The sequence below is a fragment of the Dipodomys merriami genome, unplaced genomic scaffold, assembly GCF_024711535.1.
Source record: "Dipodomys merriami isolate MVZ:Mamm:240054 unplaced genomic scaffold, mDipMer1.0.p SCAF_28, whole genome shotgun sequence".
NCBI lineage: Eukaryota > Metazoa > Chordata > Mammalia > Rodentia > Heteromyidae > Dipodomys > Dipodomys merriami.
The window spans coordinates 15,053,282-15,073,623 of record NW_027204270.1 but is presented as its reverse complement, the minus strand read 5'-3'; the positions used below and the strand labels follow the sequence as shown (position 1 = coordinate 15,073,623).

The 20,342-nt window shown below is 52.3% G+C and overlaps 1 protein-coding gene across 3 annotated transcripts in view; it reads left to right on the top strand.

The window, feature by feature from the left end:
- Zbtb40 (zinc finger and BTB domain containing 40) overlaps positions 1-20,342 on the top strand; it is an 89,976-nt gene that overhangs the window by 62,065 nt on the left and 7,569 nt on the right. For 2 of the 3 annotated variants that reach the window (XM_070037682.1, XM_070037680.1), the window contains 2 exons: positions 974-1,200; positions 2,774-5,498. In XM_070037682.1, coding sequence (XP_069893783.1) covers positions 974-1,200; positions 2,774-2,968 — 422 coding nt within the window. In that variant the 3' untranslated portion in view covers positions 2,969-5,498. Of the gene's footprint in view, positions 1-973; positions 1,201-2,773; positions 5,499-20,342 lie in introns of those variants that run through there. The other variant, XM_070037681.1, reaches the window with a different exon arrangement.

Genomic DNA, 20,342 nt, shown 5'->3' with positions numbered 1-20,342 from the left:
GTGCCAGCTGCACAGGGTGACAGGCCTGGCACCTGGAAGTGTCCCTTCACGTTAGCCATGACAGTGGTTGATTTTGCTCTATTTCATCCAATCTAGAGTGCCACTTATAAGACACACCATTTTAATGAATAATTAAGAAAGAAAAGTATTGCCAATGAAACTGTGCTTGCTTATCACTTAGAATTTGTACGTTATTCTCAGTGCTAGTTTAGTCTAAATTTGGTTTTTATCGTGTCTCTCTTGTAAATTGATTCAGGGGATAATGCAGCCTCTCAGTTCCTCTCAGTCCTGACTGCTGGGGGATGTTCCCTCAGTGTTTTTTCTGCCATTAGAGTAACAACAGAGCACCAAGTGCACCAGAAGTCATTGGTGTAGCCTCTTGGATATAATGTAAAGCGGGACTGTCATTGATCTTTGGTTTGGGAATGTAGTTCAGCCTCTGCACTTACTTCCTCCTCCTGGAATGCTTTGTCCCTGAGGTTAAAAGTACACTCATCCTGTCTTAGGAATACTCTTCCAAAACACGAGCACACATCCAGCAGGCCTTCGTGCGCACATGTTCACAGTTGTTGATGAGTGTGCCTGACAACTGCCTGGCCCTCAGCAGTCAGAGGGATGTACCCTTGAGTCCATTTAAGGACCCTAAAATGCATTTCCTAGAATTGATGACAATTTAGTATCATCAGTGTCACTGTCCACCTCTGAAGAATGATGGACTTCAGCAGATTCAATCTAAGTCACATGCCAACAAAACTGTAGTTTAAGGGCTCTTTGCTCACAGGACCCTTCCAAGGCTCTGCATCTAGTTCTGTATTTATCATTTTATAGGGAGACCACACACACACACACACCAATTACACCAGCTTTAGTCACATGAAACCTAGCTCTGTCCCTCCACCGCAATCCTCATGGCTCGCTCCTTGGCTCTGGGTCACCTTCCACCCACAGCCATCTCTTCTGCCTCCTCCTTCAGGGTCGCAGCCATTCAGGTGTTTGTATTGTGCAGCCACATTCCGCTTCCCTGGAGCCCTGCAGCACCACGTCACCATGGAGCACTTTAAGCAGTCAGAGAGCACGTTTCCCTGCGAGCTCTGTGGTGAGCTCTTCACATCCCAGGCTCAGCTTGACAGCCACGTGGAGTCTGAGCACCCAAAGGTGACAGGCACGGACACACAGGCAGCTGCCTCACAGGTGGTACAGGTGAGTCTGTGGCTGTTGGATATGGAGTATGAACACAGGGTTCCTAGAGCATCGCTGGAGGCCCCTCTGTCTCACAACCCAGTCTTTCTGTGGGGCTCTTAAAGGGATTTCTTAATGACCATAGGCAGAGTCTGGATTTCTGACCAAACAGACCAGAAAAGTTGAATCTTTTGAGGCCACTAGAACCTAAACCAAGAATTCCCAGGAAAATGGTCTTAGCTTCTCCCCTGATTCACACATGTCCACCTTCTGAGAAAGGATGTGCGAGAGACATGGAAAACCTTGGAGGAGGATGGCTGAGCTGTGTTGCTGAGGGCCCCAGCAGGGAAAGCCTGTGAATGGCTCCTGGGAGCCACTCACCTGATGAAAAAAAGCCCACCTCTTCTTCATAGTTCAAGTCCATCCCACCATTCTGTCTCCCTGGTCCTCTTCCTTTCCTTCCACAGAGAAGGGAAAGAGAATGAATTGTGCTGCCTGTCAGTGACCTGTGGAGAGGCTGAAGATGAGGCTTTGTCTATTGGGCAAGTCATTTGTAAACTAAGCACATTCTGAGGCCTCTGGGAAACAGCAAGGCAGGCAGACAGGACTCCAGGTGATGCTGGCTGCCATCCCAGAGCCACTCTGCTCTCATCTCTTTTAGAAATTAGGGCTCCTGGTAAGCTGTCCTTGGTAGGGACAGGGCAGCTACCGTCCTGAGAGACAAGAGCAATTTGGAAATTCTTGTGCTGGACCACAGTAGACTGATCTCACTCCTGGAGCACAGGGCAGTGTGAGTGCAGCCTCCTCTCTGTGCTTACTCTCCCCTCCTAAATGGCCCAGTACCCAGGTGGCTGTGCCCTCTGGGAGCACACTGGGTTGATGGTATCCAAGCTATCAACTGTCCTAGAGTCCACAGGTGAGAACCATCAGCAGGAACAGGACAGGCCTCACTGCAGAACAGCTCTTTCTGAGCTAGAGGACCATCTCTAGCCAACTGCACATCTGGGAGAAGTATTTGAGGCCTGCAGAGATGGTGGGACACGTTCTGCTGCTTCAACCACTGATTGAGCACAGGTGGTGGTTGGAACTGCAGTCTACTCCCCTTTCCCCTTCTGAGTTCCCATACAGCTCTCAGCTCCTGGCATGCAACAGGGTCAGGGATGGCATCTTGGCAGGCCTCAGCGTCTGCTAAGTCACTTCCAGTTCTGTGTTTTAGGCTGAGACCCATCACCTCTGGTGGCATTCTTCTCACATGACACTCGCCTCTGCAGTGTCATCATAGAGACAGGAAAACCCAGTGTGAGGAACTGAGCCTGTGTTCACTGGTGTGTAATCATAGAGTCCATGTGCCCTGAGATGGGGCACTGAGTAAAATTATAGCAATTCAGTACACAGAGTTATTTAAATTGTTCGCCTGCCTTCTCTTTTGCATCACTGGTGTGTTAGATTTGCCTCTTCCCATTAGGTACAAGTCATTGCTCTCCTCGGGTGAGAACATAAATATCATCATTACAGTATGAGACAAAAGCCATGTAAATTCTGGGAAGCCCACCATCAACACTGCCAGAGCAGCCTCCTGGTCTTTCCCTTTCAGGTGATCCAGGCTCCAGAGCCGGCGGCCCCCACCGAGCAGGTGATCACTTTGGAGGAGACCCAGCTTGCTGGCTCACAGGTGTTCGTGACATTGCCTGATTCACAGACCTCTCAAGCCAGCTCTGAGCTTGTGGCAGTGACTGTGGAGGATTTGCTGGATGGTACTGTCACTCTGATCTGTGGTGAGGCCAAGTGAGTGGCGGCTCATTGGTGGAAGGCACCTGCACTGTGCCAAAGAGAAAGCTCAACTTAGCACCAACCACCAACCCAGCAGCTCACTTGGAAACAGAGGGTGGTCCCATTCACATAGAACACAGTGTCTGAGCTGTGGACACAGACACCACTGTCCTTCCCACAGACTCTGTCCCACCCCAGAGAAGTCAGGCTTCTGAAAGAGCAGTGGAATGTGAGCTGGTACAATGTGGGAACAGTGTGCCTGCAGCCGTTAGCTGGCAGAAAGCTGGGAGTCTGAGCCCATGGAATGGGGCTGCAAATTCTTCCAGTGCCTCTGGCCAATGGAGAGAGAAGCACCAGCAGAGCCTCCAGGGAGCCCAGCCCTGAGCAGTTACCCTTCGCTTCTCTCATCCTCTCTGTGCTCAGGTCTTCCTGTACCCAGGGGCCATGCCCAGCTCTGTTGATGGGGCTATGTTAACACTATAGGAAGCCCTCGTGCTGGTCACATCTAGTCAGGAGAATCATCCCCTTCTAAAACAAAGCCTGTGGAGTATTTGTGTCAGAAGGAAGTGTTTGACTTGAGGCCATCCAGCTGCAAAGATAACTCTGCCTTCCTGGGATAGTCTTCATAGTGCTCCTTTCTCAAAAGCTCTTCCATGTTATCCTCATCCCTCCCTCCTATCAAAGGCTGAAACTCCCTCCCAACTTGGAGGCCTCTTGCTGGCTTCCTCTGGAGCATGTGAGGTCACTAGTGAACCAACCCAGGAAGGCAGTCCTGTCTGTGCCACGTGTGTGAGGAGCAGCCACAGGGCCCATGTGCCTTGGGTGTGGCCTACCCTCAGCAATCCCAGGCTGCGCATGGTCTGCAGGTCAGTGACCTTTCCAAGTCTGAATTTCACAAAGCTTCTTATCTTCAGTTCCTAAAACATAATCTGATAATTAATGGTTTGTGGAATCCATTACAAAGTACAATTAGATGGATGTCAGATCCGGCCATCAGATCCGGCCATTAGAGAGGATAAGTAGCACTTCTGTTTTCTGGATGCTCAGAGGTTGAAGAGTGCCATTGCAGTGTTTACCCCGGCAGCTCCCTGCTACTGCGTGAGGGTTACCCCTCTGCCAATTTGGTCACTCACCCTCCAGCCACTCACTAACAGATAAGCCCACCTTGTCTTTTCAAGCACATCTCACATGGCCATGTAGAGGCAAGGGGTCGCGTTTGATCTATTGCTGCCACCCAGGCAGGTGACACAGCTAGAAGGGCAGAAGGTAGAACCCTAACACTGCTCAGTCAGTTTGAGGGCTGGCCATTGACATTGGCTTGTGCAGGCAGCCCTGGTAACCATTTTTACAGCTGGATTCCAGCTCTGATCAGCTTTCCACCAAACTGCTCCAGCCCTTGGGCCTGTTTTCATTTTGATGGGCAAATTGCTTGAGCATAGATCTTCCCATTCTCGTGTTTTAGGGGTTGTTTTGTTTGTTTTTGGTTTTGTTTTGAGATGGGGTATCGCTGTGTTTCCCAGGATGGACTCAAACTTATTATGGATGCTGGGATTACAGGAGTGTGTGCCCCCACACCCTGCCAGTCTTCCTATCCTGAAGTAAATGAAGTTTTTCAAAGCAAGTCAGCTTCAGAAGCCAGACAATGACCAGAAGATGGTGCTCACACATTAAGACTCTGCCTCCCTGGGAACACCGTGCTGGTCCTGCCGCAGCTGCCTGCTTGAGGCTGTTGTTCATTCTTGTGGCCGGCAGAGCAGGGCGGATCTTGGCTTAGAGTTGATGGAGTAGCACATGCTACTGGCAAGAATGGCACCTCATACCCCTGGGGTGGGGTTGGGACTGCACTGTCAAAAAATTTTGTCCTGCCAAAAGAAAGATGCTGAGGGTCTATAGGGGAAAGTGATTTTTAAGAGCTTTTGAATACAAATCGCTTTAAGTGTTAAGCCCAGTTGTCAGCCTTGAGGAACCCCATCTCCGGTTTTGATGGAGACCCAGATGATGGCCAGATAAAACACTACGTGTCATGGCAGTGAAACTGGACTTGCTTTCAGGCCTGGCGGGTACTCCCCTTGAGCTCCCTCGGCCAGAGGCACAAACCCAGGGCTGGTTCTCAGAGTCCAGGCATGAATCTTATTGTAGGAAGACTTTCAGTTGTCACACTTCTGACCAGGCTGCCTCTGAACCACCACATGTTCAGTCCTCCTTCCACTTTCCTTCCTTTGCCTATGGCAGTGTTGCATTTGCCTCATGCTATGGCATGCTGTCTGTGTGGCCCCAGGAATATGCTCTGAACTTGGGCTTCTTGGAACACGTTGATTTGTTCAACCACACAGCCTCGGTTCCCGGAGCTCACACTCCATTTCTGGCTAATGAAGAGGGAAAGGCAGAGTCCAAGCTGCAGTCTGTGTTGCTGGGTCTGACAGGGTTAGTTGTAGAGTACAATTGACCCACCACAGGTGAATGGAAAGCAAATCAATGATTGAGGAGCAGGGATTACTTAGGCAGATGAGACTTACTGAGCAGAACCTGGTTCAGAGGGACCATTGGGGTTCATGGGGCGGGGGGGGGGGAGTTGTTATTATTTGTCTTCTAAAGCCCAGCAAATACCAGATTTGTAGGATGAGTGGTAGTCTGGAGTTAAGTTGCCTCTGAGGGAGACTTTGGCTTGCCGCTGACTATGAAACTCCACAGCCTCCCCCCTCAGTCTAGATCTGCAGTGCTCAGGGCTGAGGGACAAAGCAGGGTGGCAAGTGGTGAACAGAGACAGGGCTCTCTACTCACGAACTCCCAGAATAGTGAACAGGGGAACCTAAGGATTGTCTCTTATCCCAGGGGTTGAGGAGGTACTGAGGTAACTCCGTATGCCTGAGAACATGGACTAAACAATGGAGGAAACTGCCAGCCTGGCGTACAGTACATGTGTGTTAAATTAAAGCTGGCCTGAGCTGGAGAAGACACTGGGTGCTTGATCGTAGAGGGTGCTGGGAGCAGTGGGAGGAAAGTGTACTGTTTTCTGCTGTGGAGGCCAAAAGGTCAAAAGCACAGCTGGGACAGAAACCTGCTGCATATGATCTTGGCCAGTAAGGAGGAGAGAGACTGTCCATTTGGGAACTACATTGTTGAGAAAGCCCTTCCCTGGGCCAATTTAAGTTGCTTCCCAATTGTGGAAATGATCAGGGTTTCTCTTAGGAAATCAGTCACACCTGTCTCCACCCAGGACTGGAACAGCCAGCCCCACTTGACATTGTATATATTAGATTACAAACTGTTACTCATGTTCAATATACACTAATGTATGTAAATAAAATACATACTTTGAAAAAATGGTGCTCCATGAGTTTCAGCTAGACTATGGTGTTGTAGGCCCGTGTTCTCCTTGGCTCGGGGTAGCTACCCAAATGGCACAGGCTCAGGAGGCCTGGCCTCTTGGGGTTACTGTGGAAGAGGCCACGCTCACGGCCTGGGAACACTGTTCATGGGGAGTCTTTCTCCAGAGGAGCGAGTGCGGGCCATGTCCAGAGTGCAGGCTTGCCATGTCCCACCTGGACACGTCCTACAGTACCACAGCGCAACTGTTACCGGATGACCTTGGGCTAGTGATTACTCAGCTGCCTGCTCTTGGCTCCAGCTATAAAACAGGGAAAATGATTGCATTTGCCCCATGGAATTACAGGACGAATTAGAAGTCTGGATTTAGTTTATTTCCCCACCTTTGCCTCCTCTTCCCCACCACGTTTCATTTATCTCTTGAATCTCAGCTGCCCCCAAAGCACCAAGCACTGAGCAGATAAGTGTAAAGTAAGCAGAAACCTTTCCCAGCGAGCAGCTGAAAATGTCACGTTGCTGGCAGCCAACAAGGAAATGAGAAGGAGGCCAGCAGTCGGGGGCATGGTGCCTGCAGGAGGGTTTGCCTGGGAGCCAGAACACCGCCCTGAGGCCCCGCTCATCCTGGGGCAATCCTGGAGCAGCCCACAGAATGGCCCTGCCTCCACGGTGGCTGTGCAGAGGCTGTGGCCGTCCAAGTCATATTTTGGGCAGTGTTCTTGACAGTGTCCCAGGCTGCTACAAGAGGTTAAGCATAGCACATGGGTGAGCTCCAGTCAGGAAAGTGTGTGTCACGCGTGCAGCTGCAGGTTGGCACGAATGGGCCCAGTGGTCCCTGGTGAGCAGGAGTGGCTGGCTAAGAGAGGCAGAGCAGCACAGCAAGCAGGAAGGAACAGACGACATGGGAGTCCTGGCCCTCTCCTTACTAAACCAGTGACCTTGGAGGAGACATAACAATGTGAAGAAAAAGGCATTAACATTGTTAAATGCCTGTCCAAATGATGGCTGCTAAGTTCTAGGATCCTTTTAAAGGTCCTGGGGAAGAATCAGTATGGAAGGACTGGAGAGAACAACACCTAACGTGTCCCAAAACCAAGGTGAGGTTGGGCCGCTAGGCTGCACTGAAGTAAACTCAGAGCCTTTCCATTCCACTCCTGCCAAGCAGCGTGTCCGGGGTTAAAGCAGGGGTTCTCAGAGCCCTTTGGCCCCACAGCTGAAGGGCCACGCCTGAGTTAAAAACACAGGCCCCTGGATGTCAGTGGAAACACATCCAGTGAGGACAAAGGGAGGAGGCTTCAGGCCTGCTCTCCTTGCCTCTTGAGTTAGTGTCTTGCCCTTCATGAGTTATGTTCAGGGATATATTTAGGCAAAAGGAGAAGTTGTGATAGCCCTGGGGTCTGGGAACTTCCCCGGGACTCAAGGGTTCACTAGGAGGCACCAAGGCCAGTGGCAGACTCCCTTTCTCCACCTGTCCCATCACTCCCAGCTACCAGATTGAAGGTCCACATCCATGGAGACATTTTGGGTCTCTGTAAACTCAGCCCTGGGCAGTGGCTCAGTGGGGTCCTAGTAGATATTTGCCTGCTGCTAGAGATGGGAAGACTTGAAGGGGATGAGCTGCAGCCTATGTTTTGGTGCATTTTCCCACCAATGGCAGGACACATTCATCCCTTCCACTCCTCCCCATCCACTGAATGGCTGTGCCTTGCAGGGCTGAGTCTGGGGTCCCAGGGGAGCTACAACCTGGAGCTCTGTCTCCCCGTGTCTGCAGCCAAAGGCCTAGGAGGCAGCTGTGGAGCACCGCCTAACAGCCTACATGGCTTTCTTGGATTCCAAGTGCCTTGAGGATAGAACATCAACTCCCTCTTGGTGTCTCTGGAAGTAGGGGGTACTAGGTTGGGCAGAGAGAGGTACCAGCAGTTGAGGCTATCTTTGTCCATTAGGGGAGACTCACTTTCCACATCTGCTCCCTAGCTCCCTGTGGCTGGTCTGCCACTATCCTCTGCCCTCTGAGAGAGGTCAGCAGCCGGTGCTCCCCAGACTCTCCCCTCAAACACCATTCCTGCTGCTCTTCTCCCACTGGGCCCCCAGGGCAGGCCAGAGACCGCTGATCAAACACCTCTGGACAAGGTCCCCTCCGTGAGGGTCCTGGGCGGGGAGGGGGGAAGCAGGGCATGGAGCCACACAAAGAGAAGCAGCTTTGCATTCCATCAAAGCTGGAATTCCCAGCTCAGCACAGGGCGCAGTGTGGAGCCAGCTTTCCAGAAGACCAGAGCTGGAGCTGCCTCTGAACCTGGGGGAAGCAGCTGAGGACTGGTGAAAGTTGTCAAGGAAGACAGGTGGGCTTGGGAGCATGGGATCCTTAGACTCACAGGTAGGCTTGCGGGTATGGGATCCTTAGACTCACAGGTGGGCTTGGGAGCATGGGATCCTTAGACTCACAGGTGGGCTTGGGAGCATGGGATCCTTAGACTCACAGGTAGGCTTGCGGGTATGGGATCCTTAGACTCACAGGTGGGCTTGTGAGTATGGGATCCTTAGACTCACAGGTGGGCTTGGGAGCATGGGATCCTTAGACTCACAGGTAGGCTTGGGGGCATGGGATCCTTAGACTCACAGGTGGGCTTGGGGGCATGGGATCCTTAGACTCACAGGTGGGCTTGGGGGCATGGGATCCTTAGACTCACAGGTGGGCTTGGGGGCATGGGATCCTTAGACTCACAGGTGGGCTTGGGAGCATGGGATCCTTAGACTCACAGGTGGGCTTGCGGGTATGGGATCCTTAGACTCACAGGTGGGCTTGCGAGTATGGGATCCTTAGACTCACAGGTGGGCTTGCGAGTATGGGATCCTTAGACTCACAGGTGGGCTTGCGGGTATGGGATCCTTAGACTCACAGGTGGGCTTGCGGGTATGGCATCCTTAGACTCACAGGTGGGCTTGGGGGTATGGGATCCTTAGTCTCACAGGTGGGCTTTTGCGAGTATGGGATCCTTAGACTTATAGGGTATTGGGGTCCCCCAGGATTGACAAAATTTTCATCTCTGCTTACGTAGGACTTGCAGGGAATGGGAAATGTTTCTCCCTCTCATTGTTTTTTCCCTTCTCCCTACTTTCATCCTGTTATACTAAAATAAATCCTGTACATGTACATGTGTGCATGTGTGTCTGACTGAACAGGTCTGTTAGCCCCAAGCGTATGCTTAGACCTCTGCCACAGCCAGTGGGTAGTGGATGGTGCATAGCTCTCACATGGTTCTTAGTCCTACTTAGCTACACAAGGACCACATATAAGAACCAAGGTCCAGATACTCCAGGCAAGAACAGGCTAGAGACCTGTGGCTCCTGGGCCTCCAGATGCTGGGTGGTTTCCATTTGTCTTGAGAGAGGGTTGATTAATATCTTTTAGAAATACTCCTCCATGAACAGTTGCTATTATTAAGTGCTTCCTACACTGGGTGAGACCTTTTTTAAAATTTATTGTAAAGATGCTATACAGGGGGGTTACAGGTACATGAATAAGGTGATGAGTACATTTCTTGTGGAACATTGTTAGTCCCTCCTTTTTCTCTTACTATCCCTTTCCTGCCCCATCTTCTCTACTAACTCCCCACCCCAAGTTATAAAGTTGGTTTCCAACATAGTGTCTTGTGAGTATCGTTGCAATGGATCATCCTGTGTCCTTGTTTCAGCATTTTGTTCTTCCCCTTCCCAAATTAGATAGATGTATATACAAGATTCAGGGTACCAAAATTAAATATGGGGACAATAGGGGATATACCATAGGGAGAAGAACATACAAAAGAAACAAACAAAAATAACATAGAGGTAAGACCTTAATGAGATTCTTAGTCCCTGAAATCAGCACAGAGATGCGGATGTTAGACTCCCTGGGTGACCAGTGGAGCAGGGATGTTACCTTTGGGGCTGTGAGGGCCCAGTGGGGGCATGAGCCAGCTCTGCCCAGCACTTGCTCTAGACACCAAGTTCTAAGAAGCATTCCTTGCTTAATACCTACCTAATCAGCCAGGAAACACTGCTTCTCTCTGCTTCTATTCCCTGAACGGCCTTGTCCTCGCACTTGGACTGCTGTAGTGGCTCCAGGCCACCTCCCTACCTGCTCAGCTCTCCTTTTCCTTTCTCCTGCCCACCTGCCAGCGCCAGCAAAGCCACACCCTGCTTTCACCACCTACAGATTGCCACCTCCTGGCCTTGCTTCGGGAGGCCTGTCCCTCACAGTGTCACCCGTCCTCAGATGACACCTGACACCTAGTCAGAGCTCCCCTGGGTTGCAGGACAGTCGCAGTCCTGCCAGGACTCCATGTGGGCAGCTGAGCCCTACCCAGCACCTCACACATAGATAGGAAGTTTCCCCAGCCCGGCAGCTGCAGGGACAAGTGTGGCTTCTCTGACGTCCCCATTCCTCCCCATCCTGTGCTCCTAAAGGAAAAAACATTTCCAGATCAGCAGCCATTTTATCAGCGTGTCAGATGGGAGGAGAATGTCCAGTGCAGCGGGTGAGAACCAGCTCTGATTATCCCACCTGGGTCCCAGCCCCTTGCTGGGATCCTACTAGATGTCTCTGAGCAAATTCACACATCCTTACCTCGATGATTTTGTCTCTGAAGTGGATGTGCGGGCACAGATAAAAGGTAACACGGGCCCCATTATATCACTCAAAGCTCCAGACACTGCGTGCTTCCAGCACTCGAGTAAGATGGGTTTCTGTGGGGGAGAAGATGGGAAAGACGGCAGGGTGGACTGTCAGTGTATGGAGGGCAGCGCCTGGTCCCAGCTATCTCTGTGGCCTTCCTGCCAGGTGCAGGACTGGTGCCCAGGAGACATTTGTCATGGGGGGGCGCAGCAGGAACAGAGGTACTGAGCTTCCATGGCCGCAGAACTTGTCCTACCCAAGTGTAAGTCCCCATTTCTGTCCCAAACAAGAGAAGCCCTGGGTGGTGGGACCACTAACAGATGGGACACAGGAAGAGAAGGTGGTAAGGGTCCACCTAGCACAGCTGCCCTCATTTGGGGTGGGTGTGTCAGGATTCCCATCATGCCTCTCTCCATTGGTACACTGCCATGTTCACTTACCTCTTTCCTCTTGGTCCTTCTAATCACTGGGATATTAGCATAGGGATCCTTGTTGTACCCTCTTTTACAGCCAAGGGATTCAGATAATGTAGGGGCCCAGCCTTGGTGGTGCCTCAGCTGGTGAGATGCGAACTGGGGCCTAGCTTCCCTGACCCCAGACATGGGCTATTGCTACCTTGCCATGCCATCCTTCATGTGGTCCTGGTCTCCGTATTTCAGAGGGGCCATTTACTTGCTGATTCTGGAAGAGCTGGTTTCTTAATTTGCCAATGAAGAAAGTGAAGTTTAGGAAAGTTTACCACACAGTCAACAGCAGGGCCCAGCGTTCTATCTACTCTGCAAGATACAGTACATCTTAAACCACACCAGAGAGGGGATGCAGTGTGACCAGCAAGCTCAAAGCAGGGCACCACGGGAGTTGCCATTCACATCTGCCCTGGACCAAGCCATCTGCCCACTGTCCCCAGTACAGACCCCATGTCCACATTTGTGAGGCTACTTCAGTATCGTCCAGTAGGACTATGGTGATGGAAATGACCTGCTGTCCTGTGTCCACCTGGCTGCCAAGCACTTAAAACATGGCCAGTAAGACTGAGGAATGGAAGTTTTCATTTTCACATCAATGGTCACATGGCTACCACAGAACTAGATCAAAGCTTACTTCTCATGGGCCACCCAGGCCTTCAGATCCCAAGGCCCAGAACACTTCTAGGACCCAGGGTCGGGAGAGGGGACATGAATGTAGCAAACACAGGCTGAGAGGTTCAGACGACTTCGTGCCACTTGTTAAAGAGCAAAGGGACACTAGCAAAGGTTGTGAAATTCTGGCTGGGAAGGATGGCAGAGCACCTGCCTAGCAAGCATGAGGCCCTGAGTTCAAACCTCAGTACTGACTAAAAAAGGAAAGCTTGGAATCTTGTTCAAGAACCCAGCTTACCAGCACAACACCGAATGCTTTATACTTGCTTCTGTTTCTCACTGGGCTCAGACCAGGACTAAAAGACAATTAGAAGGTGCCACAGAGCTAGCCAGGAGACACTGTCCCTCCCAGACCTTGCCCTGAGCATGCCGCCGCCACCGCCGGTGCAGCCAGCCAAGCCTGCGGCTGTCAGGACGCAGCCCCTCCTGTGTGCCGGTGGTTTTCTGACCGCTACCAGGCAGAGTCCTCGCCTCAGGTGAGCACACTTGTTAAATAAAGCACATCATCATTTTATTTTCAGATGAAGTCCCTCTGCATTGCCCAGGCTGGTCCCCAAACTCCTTAGGCTTGTTATGCCCCTGCATCAGCTTCCTGAGTAGCTGGAATGACAGATGCCCACACCTGACATATACTATAACTTTTGGAGGTACCTGGATTTTGAACTCCGGCTTTGTTAGACAGGCAGTCTACCATCTGAGAGATGCCTTCAGCCCTATATCAAAATCATTCATGTGACTCTTTTTTTGGTTCCATATTGGAATTAACCAGATATGAAGCAGCCCACTTATAATGGAAATCAAGGGAAAATTGAATTCCCTCAGTGACCTTGGACACTTTTTCAGCCCCAACCACACCCACAAGTGGACCAGATAACCTTAAAGAGTCCTCCAGCGCTCTGTGGAGCCTTGTGTTGCACGGGTGCTGGAGAAATTGGGACCGGACACTGCCACTTTCATGTCATGACTTGTCTAGGCGGCGTTTCACCGTCCATAGCGATGTCACCAGCGGTATTGTGGGGCCTGAGGGAAATCTTGATGGAAAGAGTCCAGCTCAGCGCTTCCCCATGGTACATGCCCACTGAAGGCCCCAATGTGTTTTGTACTTCACACACAGTGCTCAGCCTGCTGGGTAGATGGTAAAGGAACTCCCTTTTCCTGTGTAGGGAGATATGTCTTCCTTTGGCCGAGGGGCTGGCACAGCTCCAGAGAAGGCCTCGTGGCAGCCAGCCTGTTCCTCTGGATGCAGGCCCTTGGGGCTGCGCTGCTGGCTCAGCTGAGAAGACTTGGCAGGGACTGATTGCCCAGCATCTGGGAGAAGGAACCTTCACCAAGCTGGGGAGGGCCTGGCCCAGGAGGGAGGCAGGAGGACAGTGGTTCTGGTTCGGAAGGCTCTGCTTCACAGTGGGGACTCTGATGTCTACGCATGACAGCTGTCTTCAAGCCCTGGCCTGAGGGCCAAATGTATTTCTTGCTGCTACAAACCCATGCTATCTTCTGTACTTGCCTTCCTCCAGGTGCAGAGAGGGGCCTAGTAAGGTGTAGCCTCCCATTGCAGCGAGGCTGGCAGTTACAGGACCAGGCCATGCTTCCTAGTCTGGACCCGGGCACCCAGAGGGTCGGAGAGGAGTGTAGGAACTCCTGGGCCCACTCCCAAGGCTGTGGCCTCAGTGCCACAGGAGAGGACAGAACCCAATGCTCCTGAGCACCATCTTCCAGTCCATCCCAGACTGTCTGAGAGCCCCGGGCTTGTGGGTGGTGTCCTCATCCATCACACAGAAGATAGGATCCCTGGATACATGGCTGTCACATCTCTGGGCCAGAGCCTTCCCTACAGCCTTCCAGGGGGCCAGACCCATGTAGTCAGGGAGATGTAGAGTCACATCCCAGAACGCTTCCCCAGCAAGCACACATTCTCTCCTGCCCCCCACAAGCCGTTCCCACCCAGATTCTCCCTGCCTTCCAAGGCCCAGCCCAGTGCCTCCACCACAGCCAGTCTGTGACCCAGCCGCGTGCAGGCTTCTACACCAGACTCCAAGACACCTCCCACAACCTGCTGCATGGAGTTGTCATCCCTTGAGCCCACATTCTGGGCTTTCTTTGTTAGGTTTTACCTTGTTTTGTTGGTAAAAATATACGAAGCACCAAGTCTACCAAGCTATTTTTAAGGGCAAAGTTCAGTGGTGTTAAGCACACTCAGGTTGTGGTTCAGCCATCATCACTGTTCAGCTCCAAGACCGTTTCACCTTCCTGTCCATTCTCCTTACCCCCAAGAGAGGCCGCTGGTCTGTCAGCCATCATCCCTTCCCACCCCACAGGCCCAGGCCCAGTCCTGCAGCCACGCTCCACCCTGCATGTGAAGCTGACCCATCCAGGTATCTGACATACAAGGAATTGTACAGTGTATCCGGTGGAATCTGTGTTCATGTCTTGCTGCAGCACAGCGCTGTGACAAATGCTTGAGGAAAGAGGCCAGGGATGCGGCTGGCTCTAGGGTGGGTGGAGTCGGGGACAAAGTCTGAAGCACCGCCACCACCACCCACCACACTCGCATATCCCTTAACCAGAAGTCTTCATCACACATGGATTTATTGAGCACATGCTAAGTCTAGACAGTGTTCTGGGCACTGGAGATGCCGTGGTGAGCAGAACAGATGACTGTCTGCTCTCCTGGAGCTCACATGCTAGTAGGAGAGACAGACAGAAGTAAGTACCTAGGGTACTAGGTGACGGTGAGCATCGGGGCGGGGATTAAATGTGGGGAGGGGCAATCAGGAAGTGTTGGGCCATATTGCCACTTTACAGAGTGTCTCGGGCTGGGTTTTGTGGCTATAACGGAATACCTGAGGCTGCATGGTTTATAATGAAACAAGATTAACATCCAGTTTCCAAGAGGCCCCATCTGTGCAGTCCCTAGGGAGGCATCTGTGGCAATGTCACAACATACTGAATAAGCAGAAAGGGGATCCACCACACGCTGCATGCGGAAGGGCTTGCTGCATGCAGTAGGCTCACCTGGTAACAACCAGCTCTCTCAGGAACTCCCTCCCTAAGACCCTTCCTTTAAGCCCTGCCTCATAGGATATACCACCCCCACCCTGCCACACTAGGGACAGCTTCCAGCACGTGTCCTTTGGGAGATGTTCAAACCTTACCCCAACCATAGCACAAGAAGGGCTTCACCAGCAAAGATCTTGATAGCTTTGAGGGAGAGGCCATGCAAATGACCCAGAACATTCCTGGTAGAAAGGACAGCCAGTACAAGGGCCCTGAGGCACATGTGTGGCCTTTATGAGGAATACAGAAGTGGCCATTGTGGCTGGAATGGGATGGGCAGCGGAGAGACCCACAGGAGGTAAAGCTAGTGAAGTAATCATGGCCTGATTACGAGGTCCTTCTGGATCATTTCACGGATGTGGCCGGTTGCAGGTCTCTGAGCAGGAGTGCTGCTTGGCTGCTGTGCAGGAATAAATAGAAGGGAAAGGGCTGGGGTTGGGGAATTACTTAAGGGGGTACCGCACTATCTCACGGCAGCAGAGTTTCATAAAAATGAAAATGAAGCTTCAAGCAAAAGAAATTTGAGTGACTCGTTCGTTGTTACCAAGCAAAGAAGATGATGGGGGCTTAGACCCGTTGCTGGTGAGTGGCCGAGTTAGAGCCAATGGGATTTGCTGACGGATTGGACAGGGGATTTGAGAGACAAGACAGGATTCAGGAGTGACTCCCCGGGGTTTCAGCACCCCAGTGGGGACAGGCTGGAGAAGGCAGGTTTCAGGGGGAGATAAGGGGTGCACTGGGCCGGTGGAGTTTGGGATGGCCACACAGCGGCAGAGGGGCCTGTACTGAAAGCTGAACACCAGCCCGGCCTGTGCGCCTGAGTCCCCTCACCACCTGGCAGCACGGATCTTCCCCAGTGACACAGTCCACTCATCCATCCCATCTGCACCAGACATCTGCCAGCCAATGGGATTCAGGCATGAGCACGCTGGGCTGACCTCTCCCCTCAGAGGCCATCGCTCTTGTCACATACTCTCTACCCCCCTCCTCCACATCTCCCTTGGCTCAAGTTTCTCCATTGGAAAAACCACCTTACACCAGACAGACTTTAAGTGAACCACTGACTCAGACCTCCCTAAACTTCCTGACACCCCCCCTTACCTACCCACGTCCTCCTGTGAATTAGGGGAGCAGGCCTCTGTGTCAACTCCCCATCTGACCAGCAAATGTGCCCTGACATCAGCTCTGCTGTCTGCAGGTTCCACTGAGAGGTGACAGACTGCACAATCCGTGCGGGCAGTCTGCAGGGCATGTACCTGCCTTACACATGACTTAGCTGGGCTTGAGCTGAGGCGTGAGGTCTCAGCAGGGCAGTGATTGGCTATTGGGGGCAAAAAAGCTTGCTTTTTTTTTTTCTTTCAAAGCACAGTTATGTGAGAGCTGAGGATGGAGGTTTGAAGCCAGCTCAGGCAGGAATATCTGTGAGACTTTTTTTTTTTTTTTGGTCAGTTGAGGGGCTTGAACTCAAAGCCTGTGCGCTGTCCCAGAGCTTTTTCACTCAAGACTAGCGCTCTACCACTTTGAGCCACAGCGCCACTTCTAGTTTTCTGGTGATTAACTGAGGATAAGAGTCTCATGGACTTTCCTGCCTGGGCTGGATTTAACTGTGGTTCTCAGATCCCAGCCTCCTGAGTAGCTAGGACTACAGGTATATGCATCCAACTTCTGTGAGACTCTTATCTCCAATGAGTCACCAAAAAAGCCGGAAGTCGAGCTGTGTGTGACTCAAGTAGAAAAGTGCCAAGCTTGAGTAAAAAAGCTAAGAGGCAGTGTCCAGGCCTGAATTCAAGCCTCACTACTGGTACACACACACACACACACACACACACACACACACACACACACACACACACACACACACACACACACACACACACACACACACACACACACCACAGGTGTGCAGCAATGCTTCTATCTGATATATTAAAATGTCATTAAGGGAAAAATGTCTTTATACTGCAGAAAGGGTGAGAAACCCCAGACCAGGCAAGGGGAGGAAGATGGGGTCAGGCCTGGTAAAGCACAATCCTGTGGCCACAAAGCAAGGGCAGAGTCCTGTGCTGTGGACACAAGTGGTCATGCTCAGAGGCACTACCTTTAAGACACTCCCAGTCTCATGAGACCCCTGCAAGGAAATCCGCAGGCATTACACCAATGCCTAGAGCCAGGCTCGGGCTGACAGCAGGGTACAGCCATGGGCGCCCAGCATCAGGAAGCCTGCAGGGACAGGAAGGCAGGGGTGTGGCAGGTGGAGAAAGAGCTCAAGAGGCCCTGGCTCTGTCCCCAGTGCAACTGAGTGTCCTTGGACTGGAACCTCGCTTTCAGCCTCAACCTCCCCTCCTTCACCTGTTCCTCTCTCGCCGGCCCTGGGGTGAGGGGATCCTTCCTGGCTCTGAACAAAGTTGGAGGCACAGAGAAGTCGGTCCCTTGCCCATGACTGCACAGGAAGTAGTGGAGCGGCAGGATTTGAGCCCAACAGCTGGCCGCAGCACAGGGGTGAGGAGATGACAGGGGTGAGCTGAGGGAGGCTGGCGCATACTGGTCCTCAAGGGCTGGGCTTTTCCTGGGTGGCCTGTGCTGTTTTCCTGAGAGTGAGTGTCGATCTCTCGCTCTCTGGGGGCCATTTTGCAGGCAGAGCATGTGCAGGAGATAGGCTTGGGCTGCAGGGCCGCCGCGCCTCCCCCGGAGACCTCAATGGGAAGAAGGAGGCCCAGGGAGCCGCAAGCTGTCTTCTGTCTTCACAGGCCTGTCAGAGGGATCTGAGAGCTCAACTCTGACCAGCTCGTGGCCTGTTCCAGCCTCCTCCCTCCCGCTCCCTCCCAGGCCCTCCAAGCTCCGACCTCTGCTCCATCCCTACCGTGTATTCACTCAGGTTATCACAGCGCTGATAAAGACACCCCCGTGTTTGTGATTAGAGCAGCCACCGGGACTCCCCATGCAGGGGGGGGGCGCAGGCAGAGCTGGGCTCGGGGCAGACCGACCGGTGGTGGTCCCCTGCCAGCTGGCAGAGCCTTCTCAGTGTGGCCACTGTCCCCATTCCACAGCTGTGGAGAGGGGGCCGGCTGAAGGTCACCCAGCGCTGGGGATAGAAATGGGGTGCAAAGCCCCAAGTCTGACATCTGCCCTCGGCTCTGCTGAGGGTCATGGGCAGCCTCCACAGACCCCTAACACTGGGGCTCCCCATTCTGACAGCACCCCTCACTCACAGAGGAGCCTGTCCGCTCCCTCCCCTTAGCCACCTGTGCTCTCCACATCTGACATTTGGTAAATTCTCTAGTGCCGCCTGTATCTGCCCCATAAAGCCCCACAGAGGCAGGACCTGGCCAGCTCACTGGGCGGTGCCCAGGCTCAGTGGATAGACATTCAGCATAGGGCTGGGTGCATGGGTCCCAGGCCTGGTCCTCCAGCCACCCAGAGGCTGGCACGGAACTGGTAGGTGGCAGAGCCTGGTGACAGGGCCACTAAGCTTAGACCCTTGCCGTGAGGCCATGAAGGAAAGCACCCTGCCCACAAGCCATGGTAGCCAGCCAGCTGGGGCTCACCATCCTGGCTTGCCTTCTGTGGGGTGTGTTCCTGCTTTGCCATTGAAGACTCTGCAGGCTTCCTGATTGAAGGCCGACCAGCCCTACCATTTCTCCACTCTAGGCAGCGTTTTTAAACTCTGCAGTGTACCCCTCGGGCGCTGTGGTCTCATTAAGCCTCTGGCCGCGGCCTCCTGGAGGTCTCCAGCTGGAGTCCCGAGCCTCTGATGCCCCTGGCAGGAGCCTTTTCAAGCTGTTAATCCACCTGGCAGGTATTTGAACTCTGGGAAAGTATGCTTTCTCATCTCATTCTAATGAATACCAAGCCCAGTTAGCACCTCAGAGGAACATCGCTACTCTGTCCCTGAGACCCAAGCTCATCCTCCTAACACGTTTTTCTGCCTGACACCTGGAACAAAGCATCCATCTCCCCACCTGCTTCGGAGGCTCTGATGTTTTAGAGGCTCTTCTAGCTCAGATTGTGTAGACCAACAGAAATACACTGAAAATACACAGTTTTAAGTCTCCTCAAAGCTACCTTAAATGGGGAAAATGAATGGGTTAAAACATGGCAGGAGGGAGGGCATTGGGATTTTAACTCAGGGCCTATATTTGCTAGGTAGGCAGACTACCACTTGAGTCATACCTCTGGCTCTGATGCAGGTAAAATTAATTGTTTTATGAGATGCATTCTTAATGTGTTTCCCAGATTGGCTTTGGATTTCTGAGAAGCTGGGACTATGGTACATACCACCATTCCCTGCTTAATTTTAGTATGTTTAACCTGAGCATTGTATTCGTTTTAACACAGAATCAATATTAAAAAAAGGTTCATTTACATTTTCTTCCCTAAATCATCTCGACTTAAGATACCTGTATTTGAATTGCTCCATCCGGCCAGTGGCTGCCGTGCTGGGTATGGCTCTAGAATTCTCCTCACACCTGGAGTGTGTGTCTCCTTCCTGGGCAGGGGGCTGCCTTTCTCTCCACCTGGCTGAGCGCCAGTCTGTGTGGCAGCTCAGAGTCTTGAGTGACGGCAAGAGTTCAGCTCTGCATCTGGTGGAGTCCTGGGTGGCCTTGGAGGGAGGAGAAGGCAGGAGGGACAAAGGCACCTTGCTCTCCTCAGGAAAGGCAGCACTAAGGGGAAAACGGGCCTCAGCACCCACTTCCATTTAGGGGGGACAGTACAGCTGCCACTTGGATTCAGCCCCAAAGTCCTTGAATGTGTCATGCTCTCCCCTAAACTGTTCTTGCTCCTAGATCCTTCTTTTGTTTGGTCTTTTCTTCTGGCCTGCTGAGTCGTGTGTGTGTCCGTGGGACTGGGCATCAGAGCCCCTGATTGCCAGCCACCTTGTTGTGGCTGTTGGGCAGCAGGTGGACTGGCTCAGGAGCAGGACTGTGGGAGTGGAGGAGCAGCGTGGAGTTAGGGTAGAAACAGAGGGGTCTGGAAGGCAGAGTCCCCCCCGCAGGGCCACAAAGCAGATCATCATCTCTGCTCTGTGTCCTCTTCATCTTCCTCTCCTTGTCTTCTCTGTTTTCCCTGCTTCGTCCTTTCCTGCTGCTCCTTGTCCCCCTCTTTCTGTACTTGCAGCTCAGTGCTTCTCTGTCCTTTGGACTAGCTTTAGGCTGGTCTGCTTTCTCCTTCACTCTCTCCTCTTGCCATTTCTCCCTGGATCTCTCTCTCTCTCTCTCTCTCTC